The sequence below is a fragment of the Pagrus major genome, chromosome 10 (assembly GCF_040436345.1).
Source record: "Pagrus major chromosome 10, Pma_NU_1.0".
NCBI lineage: Eukaryota > Metazoa > Chordata > Actinopteri > Spariformes > Sparidae > Pagrus > Pagrus major.
This window is the reverse complement of record NC_133224.1, coordinates 13,800,798-13,826,672: the sequence shown is the minus strand read 5'-3', so window position 1 is coordinate 13,826,672 and position 25,875 is coordinate 13,800,798. Positions and strand designations below refer to the sequence as shown.

Here is a 25,875-nt window from a genome sequence, read left to right as displayed (position 1 = left end):
AAATGGAGTGGGTAGCAGTAATATCATGGATCATTGTTGAATGTTTGGGATACCAGTTGATAACTTTATTGTAGTGTAGTTGTGGTCTAATTAGTAGTTTTATTAGTTTGTTGTTGACCTCCATTTTCTGATCCAACAATATTCCATATGCTGTGAAGACTCCACCAAAGCCATGCCCACTTCTGAGTGTTTAGATCCATTTATGAGCCAAAATTCCTCTTGAAAATAATGCTCCACCCACATCTTCCATTTCACTCATTCATTACAGAAGATAAAAAGGTTCCAACTGCTATTTATGAGGGAAATTAATGCCCCATAATACACTGATTTTAAACATCATCGCTGACCATCATTTATGTGTCCTTGATTTCTTTCCTCACTCCCTCAGATTCTTTTTTACCTTCCAATCATCACCTGTACTTCCCAAACCTCCCCCTTCCCTAATGATGATATTGCTGGGTGTGCTCAGTATTGAACCTATCATCAACATATCCTCTACACAAATATATGTATCATTTAGGGATAAAAAAAAATGTGAACACTACTAAAGCACCAATAGATTGTCTAAAGAGCAGTAGTATCCCAACCAGCACCATTAGCTTTCACTGGCAGCAGAATGAGACAAAAGTCTGTCAATGGCAGACAGCCCAATGGCTTTTTATTGATTGCTGTTGGAAGCAGCAGGGCTGCAAGAGGAGAAGGCAGTTGCTCTCTGTGTTAGAGCTTCGATGGGGACTTTTATTTTGGATGACTGACCTAAAAAAAAAAAAAAAGGAAAACATGATCTTTTACATTATCACTATTTAAGTTTTAGTTTGCCATTACATTTTGTAGTGTTCTATCTTTTTATTCATTGTTACTCTTTATATCAAGATTTACACGAGGCTACAGAGTCATCAAGGTTTTCTTTATCAACCTTAGAGCTGGAACAGCTAATCATATAAATCGTTTAGGTTGTTGACAGAAAATTAACTACAACTACCAAACATTCATTGGTTCCAGCAACTCAGTGGTGGGAATTTGCTGCTTTTCTTTGTCTTATGTGATTTTAAATACTTTAGGGTTTTAGACCAAAAAACAAAAGATGGCAAACCAAACCTCTTTGTGATCTCTAAAAACAGCTAGTAATTATAAAATGGACAAATTAAGGCAAATGAGGTCTAACTATGTGTTCAATAAAGCAGAAAGGATGTAAATACTTTACTGCTGGGCCATGTTCTACATAAATGTAAGAGTGAACAAAGAAACCAGAGATTCATTATCAGGACCATTTCACACGGCCTTAATAAACACAGCCGAGTGGTTCAGTGTATGTGTGTTTGTGTGTTTGTGTGTTTTTGTGTGTGTGTGTGTGTGTGTGTGTGTGTGTGCGTGTGTGTGTGCGTATGTGCGTGTGTGTGTTGTCTATGCATATAGTACATGTGAGAGGGTTAGGCTCTGTACAGTAGCTCTACAGCCTGATCTCTCTCCATCTTCACTGTCCCATAGCTGGAGGGGAGCTGTCTGAACAATAGGTGGGGGTGGAAATAGTGCTTGTAGTGTGTGTAGTGTGTGTATGTGTGTGTAGTGAGTGTATGTGTGTGTATGTGAGCTCTGGGGGATGGAGAGGTTGTCTAGTCTCTGTATCCGTTGTTGCAAGAGACAACCAGATATCTGGGAGCTCCAGTTTGGTTTAAAAAGGATGTGCTGGCTTATTTCTGTGACAAGAATAAAAGTATCTGCACTGGCTACATTCATTTCCTAACCTTAACCTGTATCCTCAACATAGTTTAACCTTAAATCCATGCATTAATAAAGAAAAGACCCATATATTAATTACAAAAATAAAAGAAAACATACACTCATCCTAAGAGTTAAAAAGTCCAAGGCAGCCCTTCCCCTGCCCTTTTTTTCCCCAGGAGGCATTTCTGCCCAAATGTTCTGGTAGCTCTTGAAACAAAGCCAGACTGCCTCACTATGAGCATCATGGGAAAAGTATGTGCTGTGGAATGGGCAGTGAAATGTCCAGTCTCACACTGGCCTGCCATGGTTCAGACAGCAGGACGCTGGCTTTAAACAGATTTTTTCAGTGGTGCAGAGCCAACTCTGTCAGTTCAACAAAGCTGCATGAAGAGGAGGAGGGCCAACATGTCATCATGACAAGAGCTGAGATCTTCCGGTTAAAGAGCTGACTCACTGGCCCTTGCAATCTGTTTCAGGATTGTTCAGATCCAGCTGAGACACTTCACAGCTGGCATTATAGTGAGTGTCAAATGTGTCATGATAGACCTTTTGTGTTATGCCTTCTATGCTCCATGATTTGGCTTCCCTGCCCAGTGTAAACAGCTACAGAAACATTTGCGGCTTTTTGTTACCTCACCTCAGGTACACAATTTAAAGCCTGGTTTTATTTGTTTTAAGTACATAAACAGTGACTGAAGGTTGAGCTGAACTGTTACTAACTGGGTAGGGGAGTGACATATATATTTCTCATATTAATTGGTAAGGTATTTGTATCTAATATTTGTTTAAATGTCTTTTAACTCCAGATGAAAAGGAAAACTTATCAACACAACATACATTTTTTGTACAAAAAAGTGGGAAAAAAAGCAGAGAAAGTCACGTGTCACCTCAGTTAACAGGATTAATCCATACTAGCCACTTTAAGGTCTCTGCTGACCTGGATTGACCCATGTCCGAGTTACCATGGTGACCATGCAGATTTTGTGAGAGGCTTAAGAACAGGGTCACCTATCATTAGCCTGGGAAACGAGCTTGGTTAAAAAAAGAAAACATCCAAAGCAGATGCACACAAGCACGATCATGTGTATGTGCTCATGATGGGAACAACTTCCTGTTTAGCACCTGCAGGTTTTAGAACCACTAAACTACTCTTTTACCCCCTTTTCCACCAGTCAAAACTCCCACTTAAACCCACTAAGATCGAGCTTTTGACAGAGCCCCGTTCATTCCTATGAAAGCTGCTCTGTGGTGTTTTGAAGCCTAAAACAGCTTGACTTACAGGGCATGAAAATAACTGGATCGCCAACCAAGCAGGCTAACTTCTGGTTTAGCACCTGGCTAACTTGAAGGGAGATAAAATGACAGTGAAACGAGTCATTTTACGGGGTTTGTGACACTCAGAAAGAATGTATCCACCGTTTTACAGACGCTTCTTTCACAATGGGTCTATTGTCGTTTTCTCTTCCGTTACTGTTCTGAACCGTTTCCGGCGCATTCGTGATGTCAGCGCTTCAGATACAAATCACAGGCCTTGCCTGTGGGAAGTGGGAATGGGGTCAATAGGCGATTTTTAGTGGGTTGACCCACATTTAAAAAAACCTGTGTAGACCCGCGTTTAAAAAACCTGTGTAGACCCGCTAATTTTGGTGGAGAAGCCACAGCGCACTGTGGTCATCAGTGTTTGCAACCCTAAGCGAGTTTCAGTGGAAGCTGGTTGGATCTCTTTGACAGCTAATAGAAAACACCTGCTATGAAATCACTGATGGTGATGGTGCCAGGAGTGCAACATGCTGACAAAGTTTCAACACACACAGCCGTACAGCAGCCGTCTCCTGCAGCCTGCTGATGCACATGCTTGAGTTTCAAGGTGCAACATACAAAATCATTGCTGTGAAATTGACTTTCATTTCTCTCTGACTGCCATCAACAAAGCAGGCCATGCTCAAGGCAGTCCACAGTAACGATCAAACCAGCTCTAAACAGTTCTGTTTAAGCTTATAAAACAGTACAATTTATTGTTTCCAACTCGCCGCTTCTATTACTAAGTGAAAAGAATTTGTTATCACCATTAAGTCACAATAAAGCATAATCAAATCAAAACTGAACTTCACCTTAGAAATAGAAGGTTTGACAAAACAAGACCAATGTGTGTCACACTGTCTTTTTCAGTGAATTATGTATGGTCAGTTCAGTTGTCAAGAAGATCGGATCTGTTGACAAAAATGGGTGATTTAATAACAGCTGCTGAGCTTGAATATCAAAATATCCATCTCCATGACAACTGAACAAACGCTATCTGCTGATGAAGACCATGTGATATAGATGAAAGCTCCAGAAAAAGAAATGGAATGGACTTGGAGTTATAAAATAGAAACCTGTTATTTTTACACCTCTGGTGCCTCAGTGGAGGTACTTTAAACCTAAATTATTTAATGTTTCCAAACTTTTCAACAAAGAAAAGGTATAATAACAATGAAATCTGATCACACATCCTGAAACAATGTCTAAACAGGATTTCAAAGGATCAGCAGAACAAGGAGGATTGGCCTGTCAGAGCAGAGCACTGTTTCTAATTACAGGTCAGGATGTGATGGAGGAGGATCAGCTTCAGACGCTTACATCACTGCTGACCCAATGACCTCTACAACTTATGACACACTGATGAGCAGGACTGTTTTAAAGTGTCCAAACACAGAGGGAGAACTCCACACACACATCAATACATACACACATCAAAACAGGATGGCAAATTCATTGTAAAAACAATGGAAATACACTCATATTTACTCATATTCCAGAGTGTATTGCATAACATGGGGCCTCATTCAGGCACTCTTCAACACACTGACATAATCAGCCAATACTTTGTGCTGCTTTTCAAACGTCTCACTTCATTTTACAAGGTTGAAACTATACTGATGCAGTCCAGTTTCACAAGTCTTCAAAGGTTTGTGGATTCTTTGTATTTGTTCAGCACTTGTTTCACTTGATAACTGTTTCCAACGATAACACAGAGATCATAGTTTCCATTCTAAAAAGGAGGTGTTAAAACAAGTCTTTATTATAAGGCACCAGAACTTCCACACCTGCACAAACTGTTGGGCACTGTCGAAGTGAATTAACACACTAATCTATTCATAAATCTTGTTCCCTTTTCAAGTCACGAAGGTGTTCCAGTAAACTGTCAGTACCATGAGAAGACAAAGTCTTCACATACCTGACTGTTATGTACTTCTGAAGGCTGATACAGACATTAACGAATACAGGTCTTGTTGTTATGGTGAAAACTAGGTGTGGTTTGTGATTGGGTGTGGCTTGGTGCATCAATAGCTCACCAGCAGAATATAGACAACAAAGTCAAGTAGGAGACACAAATTCCATCAGTGACACATTTAGGTGCTAGTCGAGACAGGCTGATGCTCTGTGCTCAGAAACCTGTACAATTCAGAGACAAGTAGCTAATATCTGAATTCATCGGTCGCTGCTTGGCCCTGCTTTCATTAACTTTAAGGCATCAGTATGCTTTATGGATGCCTCCGTCAAGTTATATATTGTATTAATGGGTATCTGCCACTACCAAGGCCAGTCGCATATTTACCTAAATGACACAGATGCTACGAGAGCTGCTGGGACTAAAGAATCTTGAACCCAACCTCAGCTAAGTTTCATTTTGATTTGTTATCAATTTGCACTCTGTATTAACATTAATCATAAGACAGCTGATAAATCCTGCAGTCAACGTAGTGGGTCGTTGTAACTGGTAGAAGTGACGAACTACCTGAAAACCGGTAACCCAACAAGCATATCCACTTTATACAGCGAATGGATCAGACTTGTCGCTGCAGGCATGGCTGCTTCAAAACTTATTGGAAAAGCTTGTTGGGAAAAACAGCGTGGTCGTCAGTAGAGTGGAGCAAGCAGGCAGGGAAAATGTGGTGCGACTCCACATCTTGTGTTGAAAAGCTGAGAATACTATAACTTCTAAAAATCCCTATTGTAAAGCCCACTGAGGCAATGTGATTGTGATTTTGGGCTATATAAATAAAATGTATTTGATTTTGATTTGAAGTTGTTCTGCAGCTGCGTGAGCTGCTGGTTTCCTATGGAGGAACCCAAGAGGCTGAACCTGCTCAGATCGTTTACCTTCAAGCCGTTTCAATTCTGACCTTGTTCTTTGTGACCTTTTAGTGCACAACCAATTAGATGAGCACCCACGACATAACCTTAAAGCAACCTGCGACCACCGGAAAGCCCATACTTTGCATGAAGATCTTTGCACTGCGGAATGTCCACAATCAGACAGGGCGACCAGGTATGTGAACAAGGAAGCAATGGTGCCTTCCTCCTGCCTGGCACTGATCAAGTAAAGAGGGCCTTTAAGTATGGACAAAATACTACTAACAACTTACAATACTGCTTCAAAAAAACCCAGGTTCTAATCAGCTTCATTAACAAAATAAAAAAATAGTAAAGAATGTAAGCCTATAATAGGTGGTATTTACTGCAGAGCTATTGAATTTAACTCTGTTTCGTCACACTTACCCAAGAAATACCTTAAAAAATAACAGGATATCAGGTTTCTGAATGCCTCACCTGCTTAAGGGTGGTGACTGGTGTACGATGAAGGCATTTAGAGTCTGTATTTTTCCATGAAAGACAAAGTAAAAAGAGGAAGAAAAAGTAAATGATTTAACAGCTAATGAAAATTTGACCATAACTGGAGAAAGACAAGGTAAAAACAAAAAAAGTTTCTTTCCCAACCCAGTTATGCAAAAAATAGGAATGAACAGGCATTAGTCTGAAGGTAGAAGGGGAGAAAAAGAGAAAAAGACAACCTCTGAAACAACCCAGATCACATGTACCTGCTTAAAGCTGGTTAGGAGGAACATGTTCACACTTGCAGCTTCTGTAACTCACTCATTACTATGATTTTATTGATATACATTTGAAGGTTTTCTGATTAATGCATGTTTATCCAAGTGTTTCCTTCATCTCATCTCACAAGCTGTGTGGTGTTGATGAGGCATTAATAAAGCCAATTTCAATAGCAGCAAGCTTGAAAATTTATTCTGTGTCATTCAGCCAAGAAACACACACACACACCCCCCCACACACACACTCCATTCAGCCCTCAGAATCAAAAGAAAAAAGGGACCCCTGGCCTCCCTATGTGTACAGAGGTGTGTTTCTGTGTTCACAAAATGAGGCTCTACTCATATCACATTCTGAGGAAGGGAGGTGAGGTTCATAAAAAAGGTACAGGAGGAGGGGTGGAGTGCATGAGTAACAGGCATATAATACCAGCAGGAGCGCATGGACAAAGGATCTGAGGAGCAGCCAGAAAGGGGATAAAAAAAAACAAAGAGGCCGACCATGAGATTGCCAAAACAACAAAAAACCCCTGGAGGAGTGACTCAACGAAAAGGGGAGCTCTTCACCGGTTTAAATCCACAGTGTTGAAGGGACTGCTGTCTCTACAAAACATGAAATACTGACTCATAGTGAGAGCACTGTGGCTGGACCTCAAATACTGTTATTTACAAAGCCTGTTTCAATGGTTTTTTGTAATAATATGCAACCGTTTCATATAAAAAATTTGACTACTTTTTAATGTATCTCTGAGTTTTTGAATGTTACAATATGTGTCATGAGTATTTCCCACCAAGATAAGGCTGGACTATAACGCACAAAACTGAACTAGCGGGATATTTGTTAAAATGTGGTGTCTTTACCTAAATAAAGTCAGCTTGTAAGATGCCATTGTCACAGTGCCCATAATTCTATTGGCTGCGTTTCAATCTCATCATCTTCGTTTAAACCCAACACAATGATCTGAAACACACAGTGGTATTCAATAATCTAAGATTTAACAGATTCCCCTATTACAAAATAATTAATATATATAAAACATTCACACTTTGTGTCAAATGAGCATCCTAGATTTACCAGCCGCCTCTTGCTCTGCCGTTTAGGTTTATTTCACAATGTTGCCAATGGCAACACAACTCGATGTCTGCTGTAAGACAGGATGTGGCAGTGTTGATTCCTGTTACAGTGTTAGTTACAGCGAGCAGAGGAGCAGCACCATAGCCAGCAGCTGAACACCACAACTCTGTGTGTACATGTGCCTGTGGGTGAGACGGTTGCATGACTAGACCTGAGTGATAACTGAGACAGCACTTTTCACTTTGTTCTGAGATGAGAAAGTGATTAAGATGCTGGCACTAAATCAGTTAAGTCAGCTAAAGGTGTGAGGAAACAACAGTGTTGACATTATGTAAAAGTCATCAATGCACTGTGTTCCAGGGATGTCAGCTGAAAGTTAGCATGCTTACCAGCTAGCCCTGGCCCTTCATGTCTTGTAATACCACTTTGGGGCCGCTTAGCTCCATGGCTACCTGAGCTACTTGCTAACAACAGCTAGTTGCTACAGCCAAGGAGTATAGTGGGCAACAGTTTAGCAGTTATGCTGCCACCTATTGTTTTGGAGCTACTTTCAAATTCTGACCATGCCTTACAAATTACACTTTTAACATTCAAATGAGGGTCTGATATTTTGTTAAATATAAATTTGATCTGAACATAGATTCATTCATGAACTTGAATAAATATTCTGCATCTGTGAAAAAAAAAATTCTTAAGTCAAAGTTCACTTCCTAGCTCTTTTTGTCTGAATTCACTGACTGACGACAAGAAATACACACTGCTAATTAAACAAGCCAGTACCTTACGTGGCTCGACATCTGAACTCAGCACTTACCACTAAGAGCACAGAAAAATCACCTTGCAATAGTTCAACAGCTGTTTAATTTAGCTGGATAACAAGATATTACAAGTAAATAAGATAAATAATAAGTTTGGGACTTGTACGAAGGCATTTCCTTCAGTTTTCATGGTGCTACATTAGCAGATTCCACCTCCTTCCAGTCTTTGTGCTCAGCTAAGTTAACTGAATCCAAGACTGGTTGAATGGGGTTTTAATGGCAAACACACTAATTTTCCAAAATACAGACATGTTCCTTTAAAAGCTTTAGGCCAGCTATAGTCCAGCTATGTTGTTCGAGTTATTGTTTTATCTTGGACACCTTTGTTTGCATTGCCTCAGGTTTCCCCCATACCTGGATTGTAGTTCAGGATAAAACAGGCTACAGAACAGAACAAGGGTGTCAAGTGGTGTTGTTAGGCATTTCATGAGACTCATTTCTACTCAACAACAGATGATGGGGAGTAGGGATGGGCGATATATATCGTTGGCGATAATATCGTCATTTTTTTTTTTGACGATGTGCAAATTTCCATTATCAAGTACTCGATAAACTCCTCACATCCACTTAATACAGGGTGCAGCAGCGCTCTCTACAGCATGGCAGGATTCGCCCCACCCCTCGACCTCTTGCCTTCGACCTCTGAATCCCGCGACGTCTCATAACAACAACAACAATGGCGGACTACGCGCTTGTGTTCGTGTTTCTTGCAACTTACTCGCCTTGTAGTCGAGTGTGAGTCGCAGCATCAGTTCGACCTCATTATCGGTCCACACAAATGATTCTGGTTTCCTTGCACTAGCCATTTTCGTCTTCTTCTTGTTGGGTTCGGTTTCTCCGTCTACTGTCTGTTTGTTTACAGCGCGCAAGCTTTTTGTGCTCGCGCCGTCTCTTCTTCTCCGTTTTTGGTGAATTTCAAGCGCCACCTATAGGCCTGGAATATGAACTACAGCGTTTTCAGTCGTTTTCAGTGGATCGGTCTGGACACAAATATTCTTGAATTTTAAAGGATATCGACTGATTATCGTTATCGCCAAAATCCCCCAAAATATCGAGATATTATTTTTTGCCCATATCGCCCACTCCTAATGGGGAGTAACTCTTCTTTTCTGATGAATCGTTTGTGGGAAATCAAGTCAGACCTGATTCACTTGCCCTCCCCTCGGCCTGGCTCTTTCCTCCTACACTGACTCCTACACCAGCTCCATTCGCCTTCCCTTCCATCTTTCAGTTTTACTTCTCTCCACCTCCTCCTCTCTCTACTCTCCCTCCTACAGACTGCAGAGTTTGCTCTGGCTCTCGTATGCAAAGCTCAAAGCTTCATGCAAAAGGGGAATTAAATATGACCACACTCAGGACTCCTGACAACACCAAACATGTACACAGAAAACAACTTACATGGAGACTAAATGAAAATGACAAGAATTACTGGTCGTTTAAGCAGTGCAACAGGCCCCAAATAAAATGGAATAAGTTTTAGTATAACTGTAGGCTAACAGTTAGCAACATATAGCCGTTTTTAAAATGTAGTGAAGACAAATGGATCATGTCTGTAGGTGAAACTGAGTGCAACAGATTAAACGGGAAAACAAATTAAACAGACGGTACAAGTGTAAAAATGTTCCTGTCGTCATGGCAACGGCTTGCACACTGCAGGAGTGTCAAAACGAGTTACACCACAGAAAAGAAAAGACAGTAAGTATTTACGCAATTACAGTATGGGCCATCAAACCTGAAGGCTGGTATTAGACATCAGATTAGATTAAGAATAAAACAACGGATTATTTTTTTAAAAACTACAACTCTGAAATGGTTACAGTTATGTTCAGTTACAGATCAGTGAGGTTAGCCAATGATGTTGTTTGAAGGTTATTATAAGAATCAGAGGGATACTGGGATGCATATGAAGTCTATGGCATTAATTATCCTTCCAGATGTCCTTCTGATGTAAAACAGACGTCAGCGTATATAATCACCCCCACATGCATGTACACATACTGCACCTATTCAGAATTTTAAATTAATCAAGTATAGTTAAATAAGGTTAAAAAAGTTTTTTAAAAATTATCAGCTAAAGTTATATTGAATATAATTATTGGAGCAGAGTTTAAGACTTTCTAAACAGAAAAAATGCCTTGAATGGATGATGGTCCAGCTTTATTTTTATGCTTACATTGGATTGAAGATGGTCAGGAAAATAGGATAGGATAGGAACACAAAGTAGAAGGAGGAAGTTAAAACAAATTAAACCAAAAGGCCGAACTACCCCAAAAGTCTTTGAAGCATATTCAAAAATATGAACAGAATCAATCTATCATGATTCATTGTCAAGCTATTCCAGATGTTAGGGTTCAATCTTACAAAAGCTTTATCCCCTTTAGATTTGAGGCACTTTGATGACCTCAGATATTGTGATTGATAGTTTGGTTTAATGGCTTTGCCATGTTAATAGTGTAAAGTTATAATTGGAGTACTGTGTGAGAGCCCTGTGGTGTTTGTTAGTAGTATGGCAGCAGAGTTTTGAGCAAACTCGAGTAGATTCATTTAAGAGGAAACGATTATGGACATGCATTCAAGTCTCATTTGACCCATTTTAGCCAGGCTGCTGTCATGGGTTAATCACAGTTCCCACACACATCACTGCTCAATGACATGCTTGGGCACAATCCCAATACACCCCTTATCCCTACCATCTAGCCATAGCCCTCAGTTTTGTACATTTACCTTTAGGGGCAGGCTGTCCTGATTCTTGTTGGGATAGATGGGTAGGACAAAGTGTTAGGGCTCCGGGACCTCCAAACAGAGGTTTTTCAGAGGCACATGTAATTTCAATATAGTATAGTCCTTTTTTTTTCTTTTTTACAAAAAACATAAAACAATTGTTAGTTTGCGGATCTTAGCTAACTAACTAAGGTTACATTGTTATTGCTGATATGTGCGTGACAGTCCCACATTTTGACACATTTCAGTGCTGTAACCCCACTTGATATTATATGACGCTCAAGATTTAACTCGTAGGGTAACTTTGCCAATTTTCAACGTTAACCTTAATTGGAATTTAGTTCATGCTTGGGGACACACTAGTGAGCTCCCTCAGTGTTCTCTGACGCTGGGGGCCGCCATTAAATCTGGCGTATGAAGAACTACAGGCCATTTCAGTTTGGATTTAATAGTCTCCACCTCTGGGTATCCAGCGGGCATGATAGATAAAAAAAAATACATAAATGGGGGGCGTGTCAGCTGGCACTCAAATGCAAAACTTCTTTCCTGTCTGCTTGTATGCAAATTAGCCATGTGTTCAACAGCAAAAGTGTCATTTTATCATAAGGGCAGAGGAGATCATAGAGGGGGAGACTTTTAACAGTGTTTTGGCTGACTCTGATACTCAGGCAGGATACTCATTCGTTTAAGAGTAAACAACTGAAGAAATCCAGCAGAGAGAGGCCGAGCCGCGACTGATCTAGTGTGAGAGGACATGGTCAACAGTGACTATCGAGAGCTGCCGACAGAAGACAGCGACTGGTGGTGCGTTTGTACACATTGCACACTGACGCCCACAGAAACGGATTATTTCTGCTGCAGTGAATTTTGGCGTGGGCAGTTTTTGTTGGATACTGTCACCGACAACCAGCCTGAAGCAGCACATGTGCGTTACATGAAAGTTCACTTCTGGTTTGCATAGAGGTGAGCCAGAGACCTTCTTCAGGATCCTAAAGATAAACTGAAGAAAAACAAGACCAGCAAGGCCTGTAATTAATTAATTAAATTAGTTAGAAAATTAGTTTAGTTTCTTAGTCGTCAGTATGAGGAGACCAAAGCTGAACAAGTGTAGTAGTTGGAGAGGGCACGTCAAGAACGGAACACAAAGACGGCTTTCTCTTCTTCCTCTTTATTGGCAATGATATAGCTAACTTCTTTCAGATGCCTTTTAGTACACAGCCCCATTTGAAACGCCCAACTTCACGTGCTGGGCAGGTTTACGAAGTATTAGGGGGTGGAGCATCAGGTGGTTGCAATGCATCCTGGTACAGATCCTGGCTGTGCAGGCAGGAAAACTCTAATAACCCAACCTTCTCTTTCAAGAAACCACAGGATTTTTATTGCCTCAATTAACTACATTTACCATCAACACTGATTGGGACTTTAAGTCGAGTAGTGAAGTTGCTGCACGTTGTACTGCTCCTCTTATAGCAGTGCAGACTGGCAGGGTAGGAGCATAGGTTGTTAATGTCAGCCTATATAGCATAGCTAGCTGCCAGGTAATGAAGCAGTGTTTTATTGATGACTCGATTGAAGGTGTCAAGTTGACAATAAATTGCGAGCATTCATGGTTTTCTATCTCCACCGGATAAATGGTGAATGGTATTGTGATGATACCAGGATTGCCAAAGTTAAAGAAATGGTGAAGGGTGAAGACAGCATGCTGGAAATGTCTGTTTACATAGAAATCATCAAGAACTTGATGACGTGTGAGGGTCTTGAAGATTTGTCCCATTTCATAGGTGGAGATTTCAACCGCTACCCCTTATAACTCTGTTCTGAGAGGCAATGGGTACACAAAAGCCAGGGGTAGGAGCAAAAAACTTGAAATGGGATAAATCTGTCATACATGTCTTTCAGTTCATTAGACATGGTCTCTGGACTTCCTTTATTTGATATCCTTATGAAAACTTTCAGCAACATGCTTCTCTCTATAATCATGTCACAGTAATCCAATACTTAGTATATGCATACACAAAGTTTGCCATCTCAACCCCACCATGGCCCCCTGCCCTCTCTATGGTGTTCCGATTCCCTCAGTGAATCAGCCATCTGGACACCACACACTGCGGGAGTTAATGGATCTGCTGGGTTACATAAGACAGACAGGGCCTTGGCTTTCATTATTCACCGAGCAGTCCACTCCACACCATTAGATTATTTACACACACTCTTATAGTGTTACATTATGTTGAGGGACAAACACAAAGCCAGGAGGAATGGGACTGAAGCCCATTAACTAATGGCTGCCTGTTGAGCCTGGAGGAGACAGAGGCTACAACACAACAGATAGAGAAAATAAACAAAGTAGAGACCCTTGCATGCAACCATTATGTCCTATTTTCAAATCCTTCCAGCCTAGGACTTTCAGTGTGGTGTGAGCTGTTCCCCTGCAACTCTACTATCCTGGCAGTCCACTTTGAATCATCAAAAGTCTAAACCAAGAGTGTATTATTTGGTTGGGTTCCCTGTGCGAGCTTTACAGGTGCCAGTTGCATTATCCTTGAGATTGATGAGATAGATGAAATGTTATTGTAGAGCGATCAAAGGGAGACACAGGAGAATGGTAGAGCAAATGATCCACTAGCTATTTTGCTTTCAAAAGCCTGCCTGAAAAATAGTTAAAGGATAAGGCTAACAACATTCTATAGTTTTATGACTGAAAAGAGCCAAAATAACAATTAACTGATCCTACTAACAAGTATTGTGTGTGTATGCCTGATATATCTTCTTCCATAAAAACTACAGTGAACAGCTGACCAGCAAATTACTGAGCCTTTGTTTAAATGGAACCATGTATTTGTAATTTGATCAATATGCTGTGGTCTTTTTTTCATGGGATTTGTTGACAGTAAGGAATACATAGAATAATGCTGGTATTATTCTTTAAACAGGGTCTCCCAATCATGGGGAATAAGGGCAATCTAGATACAGCGCCAGAGAGGCAGAGCCCCGTTAATTTCTATGAACGCTGCTCAGTGTGACACGCAGCCAAAAAAGTTGGCCTTCCTGGTTAGGAAATTACCAGGATTGTTGGGCCTATATAGTGTGGACACCAGAGACCTCCGCCAACCGAGCTGGCTAACTTCAAGGAAGAAGAGCTGTAGGGAGTTATTTTATGGTTTTATGTTTTCCCCATTCCCTACCTACTTCAGTTGTTTAGGACAATCCCTCAACGCTGTTTTGCTGTGAAGCTCCAAAAATGTCTTGTGGACTACAAAATTTGAGTAGATAATGAAATTTCATTTTTGGGTGAACTTATCCTTTAAGTTAGCCGATTTATTAAACTGTGACATAATAGAGAAGGACAGGAGGAGCTAACACCAGTTGGAAAACATTTTTTTAAAACTGAACACAGTTCAATATAGAACAACAACAACCAACCAAGTCTGGAAAAAATGACTTCCCTATTAAGAAGTTAACTTGTGAAAATGCAATCTCACTCTCAAGTGTCAAATATGATGCAACTTGTGCAAGTTCCCACCAGTCCTTCAAACGGAGTAACAAAATACAGATCACTGCTTTTCCTGTTTGGCTGTCTCTTGTACACTAGAGAGTCTTCACACCTTTAAGCAGCTAAATGCTGCCGACATCCAGTTGCCTGACAACATGGGATCCACCTCATCACTCAGTGCCTAATGAACAATGGCTATGGCAACCATGGAGGAATTGTGGCCCATGCTCCCTCCTACACACATATACACACATCAGACTGCAGACCAGACTATGCATCTATGTTAGGCATAGTATATGTTTGTTGGCAGACTGGTAGTGTTGTCCTACTGCCTCCCTGTCTGTCTCTGCCTATACTCTGGTTACCTCCCATGGGACTGAGGAGGGATTCCCCCTCCCCACCAGCTGCTGTGCTCTGAGAGAGAAAACGCAGCAGAAGGTTTCAGACAGAGGACAGGGAGAGGGAGAAACGTTGCGACATGAAACTAAAAATACTGTCTGTAAATTACTGTAAAGCATGAGTAACTGACTTCTGGTCTCTGTTAATGCAATAATGCATGAAGATGTGCACGCTGCTCTGTGCTAAAATAAGTCATGCCATTCATTAGCTGACGCCAACAACTTGTCCAGTATCTATCAATTCATGAAAGAGTCCTTCCAGTTTCCCCATGAATATCTTCTTTGTGACATTTACAATAAAAGTCCTTTCAGAAGTACCCTGACGGTTGGATGGAAACATGTTGGCTGACAGAAGGTGTGGAGCAATCAGAGGCGAAGCAGTGTAGACTCAGAAGAAGACAGACAAAGCAGAAGTGAAGACTGAGTGAACAGGCAGCCCACATCCGCAGCACAGAGGAAATAAAACACGAGGGGGGTGAACACACTCTCACACACCGCACCAACATGCATGCACGCTACAGTCTCATTAAATGACACAGAACAGATGTAAACAACTGACAGAGAGGGCTACAGACATATGTTGGGCTTAAACTGCACGTGCGCATGCACACACACACACACACACACACACACACACACACACACACACACACACACACACACACACACAGATGAAATCAGGGCCTGCCTAACCCGACCATAAACCAACCGGACATTGTAGTTTTGTAGTTTCTAGCAGCTTAGCCACAGAGCTTTTCAGCAACATGCTTAAAACCAGGCCATTTGTTTAAGGGGGTGGAGTACTGCGCTTTACTGGATCACTCTTCATAACAGTTTGTCATCACAGTGAATTCAAAACACCGGAGCCAATCACATCAGCCTTGTTATGTCTCTGCCCACTCCACATAACAAGTAGGCTTGCTCAAGCAATGTCCGATTTCTACAGAACTGGACTGTGGTTGAACTCGCCCACAGCAGAGGTAACCACAAAATCTAGTGTAAACTGGACAGACTCAACTAAAATTAAATAATTAAATTCAAAAAGCAATGAAAGATTATGTCTGGAGCTTGGATAACATAAAGTAATGCCAACATTAATTTGCTTCAACACACTGTTGCGAAGGAAGTCTGATTTACTTGGTTTCAAAACATTACAAATTACTAAAACATTTCAGGACAGGAAGACAGAAAACAAGACTAACCATGCGTTTAGACCAAAAGTGAAGAAAATATTTGCGTCACGAGTAACGCAAATCAAAATAGGCGCCAACGCATGGCACCCACCTCTGTGAATTTCTGTGTCTGGAGCTGCGTCTGGATGATTTTCACTGTACATCATCTTCAGTTGCTGATCAATAAGGAAGCGGTGAAATGATAATTTCTCACATTTCCTACATTCATATGACCGCAGCATGATGCTAGAGCTCCCCACCCTGAGCGTGATGTTAGAGGAAAATAGTCGCCGCAATTTTGGTTCATAATAACTACTATAACTTACCACAACCTTATTAAGTCACAAAATGGTAGGAAAGAGGAAATAGCATTTGCTAGCTAATAGTTATCTGCCATCATCTCATGCAGATGCCCTGGTAATGAGGTTCTGGGATGACAGCCTTGTCCATGCTGTGCAGCCATTCTAAGAGTTGTCAAAGCTGTCCAAGCTGTATTTGCCACCATGTTCTGGTTTCTTTGCACCATAATAAACTCTAGTCTCAGCACCAACTTACAAAACTGGAGCCAGGATTCTTTTGCCATGAGACTGGTTAATGATTGAACTCAGTGTAACTGTTGTGAATCCAAGCTAACCCACGGCTGTCGTGATCACAAAGGAGAAAACTACAAACATTTCAGAGCCACCTTTAAGCCTATACTGGTTGAGTCCCTGCACAGACTCAGCTAAGGCAACTGCTTGACTTTCTCTAGGTATGTAAGCCTGAAAAGCAACAGGAGGACATAAACAGACACTGGGTTTTACTGTTAGGATAATGACGACACAACTACTGTCATAGCCTTAAAACTGCTCAACCTAAACAACAAAAACATACTCAGGAACCCCTGGGTGTGTCACACTAAAGGAAAATAATTCAGCCTTAATCTAAATTAAATCCATGAAATAGCAAAATGTGGAAAAGGAGAAGGGGTTAGATATCTGATGAGGCCAAGATCATACAGACGAACAGGTAAAGACACACAGATACAGACACACGGACACACACATGCCTCCTTCCCTCATTCATTATTTCTCTAAGTCAGCTACTGGCCTTCTCAGTCATGGTATGGAGTGTGTGCTAGCTGGCCTGCTCCCCTCCTACTCTCAACAACAGGCTCTTGTCTCTCACATCCCCAGAGGTCATATGAGACTGGAGGTCAATTTATTAACTTTGTGCCCATGCAACAACATTTCCGTTGCTTCTGCTTCGGAACAAATTAAAATTGCACTACATGAGCCTTTGTTGGTCCCAACATTCCTTTTTTAATAAAGTAAGGACTCAATAAATACTTTATTACTGAGAAGGATGTCCCAATCCTATTAAGATTCCTTTAATATTGAGTATCTGTAATTTGTGGTCGTTATTTTCTACATTGGGTCTAAATTAAAAACAGAAACATTTCAAATCCATCGGGAGGAGACAGTGTGGACGTGCTGTGCATGAGCACAATGCTTAAGTTCAAATGCAGTTTTCATCTAGCAGCAAATACAAGATGCAATGCACCAGCAAAATGTTACTGAATACAAGCAAAAGGATGCTTCTTTTATTGCTTTTTAACCCAATCTCTGCTTGTATTACTTGCAGGCCCGCTGGCTCTCTTCTGTGTTATTTTCTGTATACTTCTCTCACAATGCTCTGTGGCTCACTGTTTTAATGAAAGGCAATGGGGCACATTTACAGAACACTGAAATGGGCTTTATATACACCAGTTCTTGACAGCCTCAGCATGCCTCATAGAAACTACGCTGTATAACATGTCATCCGAGGCAAATGAAGGTTGTGTTTCTACCTATTCAGTAAGGCCACACAGAGCCATCCCAAGTTCTGCCATCAGAAAGTGGGTTTCAGATACTTTAAGATGATAGAGATCAACCAATAAATAGGATTAATTGGCACGGATAAGATATTTTAGAAAATATCGTTATTAGCTGGACCGATCGTTGTGCAGCAGTCATACAGGGATGTACGTAACCATTTTGATTACAATAATTTATACTTGCCTGAAAGTAACTTTATGTAAGACAGCTTTAAAAATGTAAATTGTGACCATGATAAGATGGCTGGTGTGTGGTATTAGACTGAAAATAACTGCTGTCTCTGTTTTGCCAGCAAGCATGGTTGTTAGAATATTGTGAGCAGTTAATTGCAATGGCCATAACTGGTCAGTCCATCTGCTTTTTCCTGCTTTAAGCTATCATTATAACAGTTAAAATCTTTTAGATGATCTGACAAGCACTTTACTGTACTGTACCCACGTTTAAAAAAACAGTGTAGACCTGCTTATTTTGAGAACATGAGAACAAAGCACAGAAAACTGGAAAATGTTTTATTGTGGGTAATTTGCAGTTGAATATATTTTCAGATTTAGAGCGGACTAGTTTAACCAATCAATCAAGTATATAAGCTATTAGAGTCAATTAGAAGCTTCAATTATTTGACAAGGAAAGATGCCCACAACATCCAGTTTCTCACATGATGCTTTTCCAAGGTAAATACATCATGTTGGGCTTCGGGAAACAAAGGGAAATAAAGGGCATATTTCACCGTTTTATGACTTTTTATAGACAAAACAATTACTGAAAATCTGCACATTCATCACCAAGGAAAATAGGAAAACAGCCTCTTTCAGATTCCAAATACAGCTGACTGGAATAAAATTACAGACACATCTGCCATTATTACAAATCACATGAGATCCCCAGATAATACCCCTAATGCCTCGTTCATGACATATCAGATTCATTGTTATTACCAATTTTCAACTTGTAAATGGTGTTCATGTCAACATCCAAGTAATTACGATTGGGAAACTAGGGATTATTCTGAAATCTCTGATACGTAGGACTAATGTGATAATACTAGGAAAATACCTGAAAACCCTTGAAATCGCACAACTGTCAAGTTGATGGACAGAAAAGATCAATTAATCGTTAACATAATCAGCAGTTTAATCGATAATGAAAATAATCATTAGTTGCAGCCTAACCTCATATATTATAAAATCTTCATTTTATTTTTCACACTAAGGTAGGACACAGAACAAAAAATTCACACTTTCCCTTGTTATTCATTCATATTTGACTTTAAAGTGATCATATTTAAAAAAGCAGAATAGAGGCACTGAAAACAAATATTATCATTTCTAAACCCATACTAGGTAAAGCCTAATTAGAAAAGCATTTACCCGAGGGTGGCCTGTGTATATTCACTCTGCAACAACACACAGACTTGTGGGTCCACAAGGTGCACACAACATACAATGGCTGGGCTTTGTTCTGCTCAACCGCTCTGAGCTACCGGGAAACACTCTGGGGGAGGCAAGCCAAGTCTCCTTCTTTGTGTGTGTGTGTGTGTGTGTGTGTGTGTGTGTGTGTGTGTGTGTGTGTGTGTGTGTGTGTGTGTGTGTGTGTGTGTGTGAACCTTTGACCTTCCTGAGGGAAGCTGCTCCAGTGGGGAAGAAGGGGGGCTGATGTTATCATAAACACTGCTGGGCCTACACAGCCCAGTCTTATCCCAGTTCAACCACTATGATCATCTCTTTCTATGACAACATCTTCTAAACACACAAGTCACTCTCGATTAGATAGGCTGCATCTTTAATTGTGAAAATGCTTAGCTGAAACTAAAATATGAATCCTAACTGTTGACTGAATGACCAGTTCAATATTATTTATATCTGGAGTGGGCTTTGGGATGACTGACTCGTTCAACTTCTAGTCAACTGACAGTGGTTATTGTTGCTACTCTCAGTTCAAAGTTTAAGTTTTTGTGAGGGAATAATAATATTGATATTTTGATGAATTTAGTTTATTGTCCAGTCCCACAATAGTAGAATCAGTCTCACAAAGAATTAACCAACCAGTACCTCAGCTCTACACAACTTTCAGCTTAGTGTTTGAGTTCTCCAGCCTGCACATAGATGATACAGAGCGTCAACATCATCACTAACCCTTCCCATGGACGTCCAATATCAGCAATCAAGCTCAGAGGCCGTCTGTATACCTGTCCGGCACCACACACCAGAGAGGCAACAGAAACAAGTGACTTCTGGAAAAAGTGGAACATTTAGTAGCTATAGAGTCAGATACTTGTCTTCAGAGTTGGTGGAGACCAAAACAGGGCAGTACAAGGTGGGAATAGAGGACTTTAACACTGGTCAGGTGGCCAGAAGAATGACTTCAAAGGGATTGCTCATGTTGCTCTTTGTCTACAGGATGTGCAAATGTGGCAACAACAATGGTATATTAGAATCAAAGGCATTAGGAGCAGGTAATATAGATAAAATCCTCTACTGTGGTATACTGTGTGTACTTAATAATGCAATATCAGTTGATATATATCTTAATTTAGTTCATTTTCTGGAAAATCTGCTAATAAACTGAACTGAAGAATGTCTGTTTTTGGCTAATCCAGTAAATGAAATACTTAAAAATACTACGTGAATAGCTGTTAACATGATTAAAGGTGCGGATAAATGTTTTATTCATTTAAAGCTCACACAACAAGAACTTTCAGTAACAAAAATATTTTTAAAAACATCAAGCCTGCTAAATATCAGGTGCACCAGTGCAACCACTGAAAATGTTTTGTGGCACTTGACAGATTTTTGGGAGCATCTGTGACCAAAATAGTCGCACCCTGGAGCCCTGCCTTATTAACACTCCTCAAATGTCAGACCGATGGGTTCTGTACAGTTTGTCAGACAGAACATCAGAGTTGGAGATTTCTCCTTGGGCTTCAGGGAACTGCAACTACAGAATCTACCAATGTAAAAGCAAACCATCTAACAACGCTATATATGTGAAGCTCTTCATTAAACACTGATTTATGTCTGGCTGGTGAGTTGTAAGAGGATGAAACATACCACAGACCACACATCTATCATTTTAACAAAAACTATAGTGAATGCTAATGTTCTCTTGGTTTGATCCCCTTTGATACCTTCCCTCCTTCACTTAACATGCGGATTAGTTTAGATCTACCATACCTGACAACCATCATGACAGCTTGGTGAATCAGCAAGGACTGTCACCACACACACACACACAGAGAAACAGGACATGCAGGGGCAGGACTCTCTGCCAGGTCTGCTGTATTTCACAGGTGAAATAATGTCTGTGTGAGTAGGCATAACTACCAGGTATCTCAGTGAAACTGAGAGAACCTCATTACTCAAATCCTAGACATTACCACAAAGATCGTCTACACAAACATGTATTCAAGACTAAATGTCTACAATTGTGCCTATAGAGAGCATGACCCTAGAATTAAAGCAAATGAATAACAAATGAGTCACCATGAGCCACTAGGAATGACGAGTTATGTCAGCAGCTGCCTTGTTCAATGTGAAGGTGAAGCCAATGCAGATTGAAACATTGATGAACACATCCCATTTGGAAATGTATTGATGATATTTCCTGACATCCCTCTGGAACTTATCACATGTCCTGACAGCAGACATGTTTACCTAACATGAGAGAAAACTCTAGCTCTGGGTATTGTTTGAAATGTTTTAATACTAATACCTACATACGCTTGGGCCAGATATTATTGAATATCGAGATGTCCGCCGTTATATACAACATTTTTCGCAATATCAAATATCAAATATCAAACAGCTGTTATATAGCATATTCAGGCTTTTATTTTGAAAAGAAAATGAACTTCTGTGCTGTTCCTCTTATGACATGTCAATATGTTGATTCATCTCTACCAGCCTGGGGAAAAATCACAGGTGGAACTGATAAGGTTAATGATGGCTCCGTTCCATTGAAGTAGAACATTAAGTGCCAGTATGAACGCCACCATCGCCCTAATGCTGGCACACCTGTATGGAATGCAGCCATTATTGGTTAATATTAGTGGTACCTAGTGCTGTGCGATATGGACAAAAGTTTATATCTTGATATAGCTAATTTTATATCCCGATAACGATATATATATATATATATATATATATCCCGATTTAGTATTTTTTCTTAGAATTATACATATATATTCAAATCAATCACATCTCAGCACTATTTTTGATAACCATGTGAATGAAAGGCAAATGAATGGCACTTTCTCCTTTTATTTGTGACTTTTTGAAGGACTGTCACAACAAATTAGTTAGTGTAGCAACAGTGCTAAACAAGTAGCCTACACGTTAAAATTACGATATAAACAACAGAGGGTTATATCCTATGGTAGACATTTTTATATCGCACTACGATATATATCGTAATATCGCACAGCTCTAGTGGTACCTGTGTTTGACAAAACAAAATGTCAACTGTGCCAAAGGTCTATTTCAACTTAACAATGCAGGGCTCTAACTTATCCCTACTTGCCACCTGCTGACGCCCACACCAGTGACAACATGTTTGGCTCTCAAGTCTACACTGCGTGGCTCTACCCAGCTTCTGCAGTGTGATATCATGAGTGCTAGCAATGCAACGGTGCAGTTAGCCCATGGTTCGGTATGTACCTTGGTTTTTGGATCACGGTTTCGATTCAGTATGCATTTTTTGAGTGAGGGAAAAAAAGAAAGCTAAAACAGTACTATACAAAATTCTCTTCATTTTGCTTATTAGCTAAAACAAAAAGTGTTTTACATTTATGTTGTATTGTATAATGTCAAATATATAAACTTATATAAAAATAAAAACATTTTCAAATGTGAAAAGTGCCTCTTGGCCTTGACTACTGGTATAATAAAAGGAAAAATAATTACACAGCTCACAGCTGGTAGCCCATATATAATCTGAGAGAAAACATAAATTAAAAAATAGCTAATGCTCAGCCTATTTTAAGTAAACATAATACCCTATATTCAGGATGTTAAGTGCTATATCAGTTATCTATCTATTCCTGTACTTTCATTTCATTCATTTCAACTATCCATGGTGAGTGCAAGGGTCTGTGTTTTTAGCCAATTCACCGTCTACAGCTTTGCATATCTTTTCATAGAGGTCGCAGTGACTTAAACTAATGATGGTGAGTAAAGAAAAACTATAAATAATACATGTAATGTTAAGCTAAGAGTAGAGTCAAAGTCCACTAGCTGCTAAGCTAATTCATGGTTACAATTATTTATGTGTTGCGTTTTTAAGGCCAAACGCAAAAAGAAAGAGGTGGCAGCCTCTGCTGTGACTGATTGTGTTAAAAGGGCAGATGATATTGTCTTATATAGATCGCAGACCCCTGAAATAAATCAAATTAAAATCGCATCGTGCCACACTTTATGATAGACACATATTGTATTGTTCTCTAAGGAATTGATCTAATAATGCCACCAGTGTCTAACACAGGTTTTCTGTTTAGTCTCCAGGCCAACAATGAGAACTCCGATGATATCACCATGACATCATCAGGTTTATTTTGTCAGACTCAACAGAGTGACTAAATACTGTACATTGAAATGTATAATCAGTGGACTGCCCCTTTAAACTTAACTTTGACAGCTGATCCTTTACTAACTAGCCAAGCTGGATGATTTGTTTAACCAAGAACCTGCGCTTGGATAAACACATCCTAATCAAGTGACATTACTGTAGGTATGGGATACATTCATCACTTCCATAGTCATTAGGGTTGGGTTGCTCCAGTGGCAGGTGCCTGTGTGTGTGTGTTTATGTGTGTTCAAGGCCAACTCATCCCACAGGGCCTAGACCTGGGTTGTTATGAGCAGATGGTCATAATTGCCAAAGCACAGAAAGCAGCAGCAGAGGATAGGGGGTGTTGCTTTAAGTTGCTGCGTAGCCAGATTGATTTCAGCAACCTGGATGGGGTAATCCTCTTTTCAGCAAGGCGAGGCCAAGGTAGTTCCCTTTAATCCACAGCGTCAACCACACCTACTCAACGTTAAGTTTTACTCTCTGTCATCAGCGGCACTTCTACAATGTCTGGTGCAACTAAGCTCATATGAGATCAAGTGACACACATTCAGAGAGAGTCCAGGAGGTTTGTGAGTAAAGGGTTGCCATATTGTTACACTCATCACTCAAAAAGTGAAAAAACTCAAGACTACCAAAACCACTGCAAAGCACACTAAAGCCAAAGCAGTGAAGCTAAGAACAAAACCCAGTGAATGAAGCTCCAACGTTTAGTAAAACGACTCTAAGTCGAGCACACAAGGGAAGTGACAATGTAGAAGGTTGTCAGCCGCTTATAAGAGGATGTATTGAGGAAGAGGAACTCGCCTGTCTGACGTATTCTTTTTTTTTTTCTTCAAGTCCACTTTAAGAGAACAAAACGTCAAGCTTCTTTGAAAAAGCTACGACTTCAAATGGCTTCTCTTAAAGACACTGGCGAATAGCCCATACAATAAGCTTAGGCTGTCTTATAGCTAGTCCACCTAGCAGGAACTTTATTTTCAAAAACACAAGATTCTTGAGCACGCTGCATGCTAACACTGAGCTCACACTGCAGTTTGGTGGACGACTATGAGGCTGTTTTAAAAATGTACAACCGCAGTTTGGTGGAGTATACATCAGCCGAAGTCAGAGGTAAGTCCTGCTGATCTGAAACAAGTCTAATTTGATATTTTTTTAGGAGAGATACGGTTGTGACAGTCATCGGGAGCACAAACTGCGGAGTTATTTGAGGGAGTCTTGTGAAGCGTGTCGGGGCAGCGGAAAGATGTGCCTTCCCCCGTTAGAAGAAAGAAGCAGGTGGCGATAAAACAATAGGCGGTTCTCGTGATAACAGCTAGCTTGCCCGTGCTGCTTTGTAAGTTAAAGCACAAAAACTGTGAAAAAGCAAACCGACCTGCATGTGTAATGTCGGACAGGTCGTAGTTCTTGGCGCTCCGAGGAAACTCCTTCAGTTTTCGGTTGGACAAGTTAAGAGCCCCGCTCGCGGCAGCCTCCTCGAGCGCCTTCTCCACGCTCCGGCTGGCCGCTACTGTGGCCGGCAGCTGGGCTCCATCCCCAGCAGCCATCAAACGTACAGGTCTACCTCCTCTTTTACTTTGTTTGAGGCGTCCGCTCCACTTTCATACCCCGGTAGATTCCTCCAAACTCCAGACTGTGTGCCCGTCTTGAAAACTTCTTTCAAAGTATGGAAATAAATCCGCGGAAAGACAGCTGACAGCGGGAGTTGTGATTGCGTCCCTCACACAACGGGAGCTATCGTTTCCACTACTAAAGGAGAGCGGCACAAGCTGTCAATCTTTCAGGAAGTTGCATCAAGCTGGCACATTTCGCAACAAGATTACCGGAAGCGTGTACATTTCCTTCAAAATAAAAGCACCTAAACTTAAAGGTCTCACTTTCAGGCAGAGCAGATAAATAAAGTTTACTTTAGCATTAAAGGTTTGTACACAGCGGACACTCTGAATAACAACAACCATGTGGTCATATGGGTTTGGTGAATGTTGAGGAAAGGCCATAAAAAACGGTAACTTTTCCTTTGATGGACCAAAACATGCAAATCCACATAGTGTCGATCATGGGTCACCAACCTTTTGGAGACTGTGAGCTACCTCAGTGATATGGAGTAATATGGAGGGCTACATGTTTGCTCAGTTTACCGTTAAATGATGAATATTATGTCTTTAATAGGCTACATGTTTTAGGAGACAG

General features: G+C 40.6%; 1 protein-coding gene across 2 annotated transcripts in view; it reads right to left on the bottom strand.

Moving 5' to 3' along the window:
- lrch4 (leucine-rich repeats and calponin homology (CH) domain containing 4) overlaps window positions 1–25,466 on the bottom strand; it is a 58,035-nt gene extending 32,569 nt beyond the window's left edge. Inside the window, exon 1 of one of the 2 annotated variants that reach the window (XM_073474764.1) lies at window positions 25,061–25,466. In XM_073474764.1, coding sequence (XP_073330865.1) covers window positions 25,061–25,232 — 172 coding nt within the window. In that variant the 5' untranslated portion in view covers window positions 25,233–25,466. The remainder of the gene's footprint in view (window positions 1–25,060) is intronic. The other variant, XM_073474762.1, reaches the window with a different exon arrangement.
- Between the last annotated feature and the right edge of the window lie 409 nt (window positions 25,467–25,875).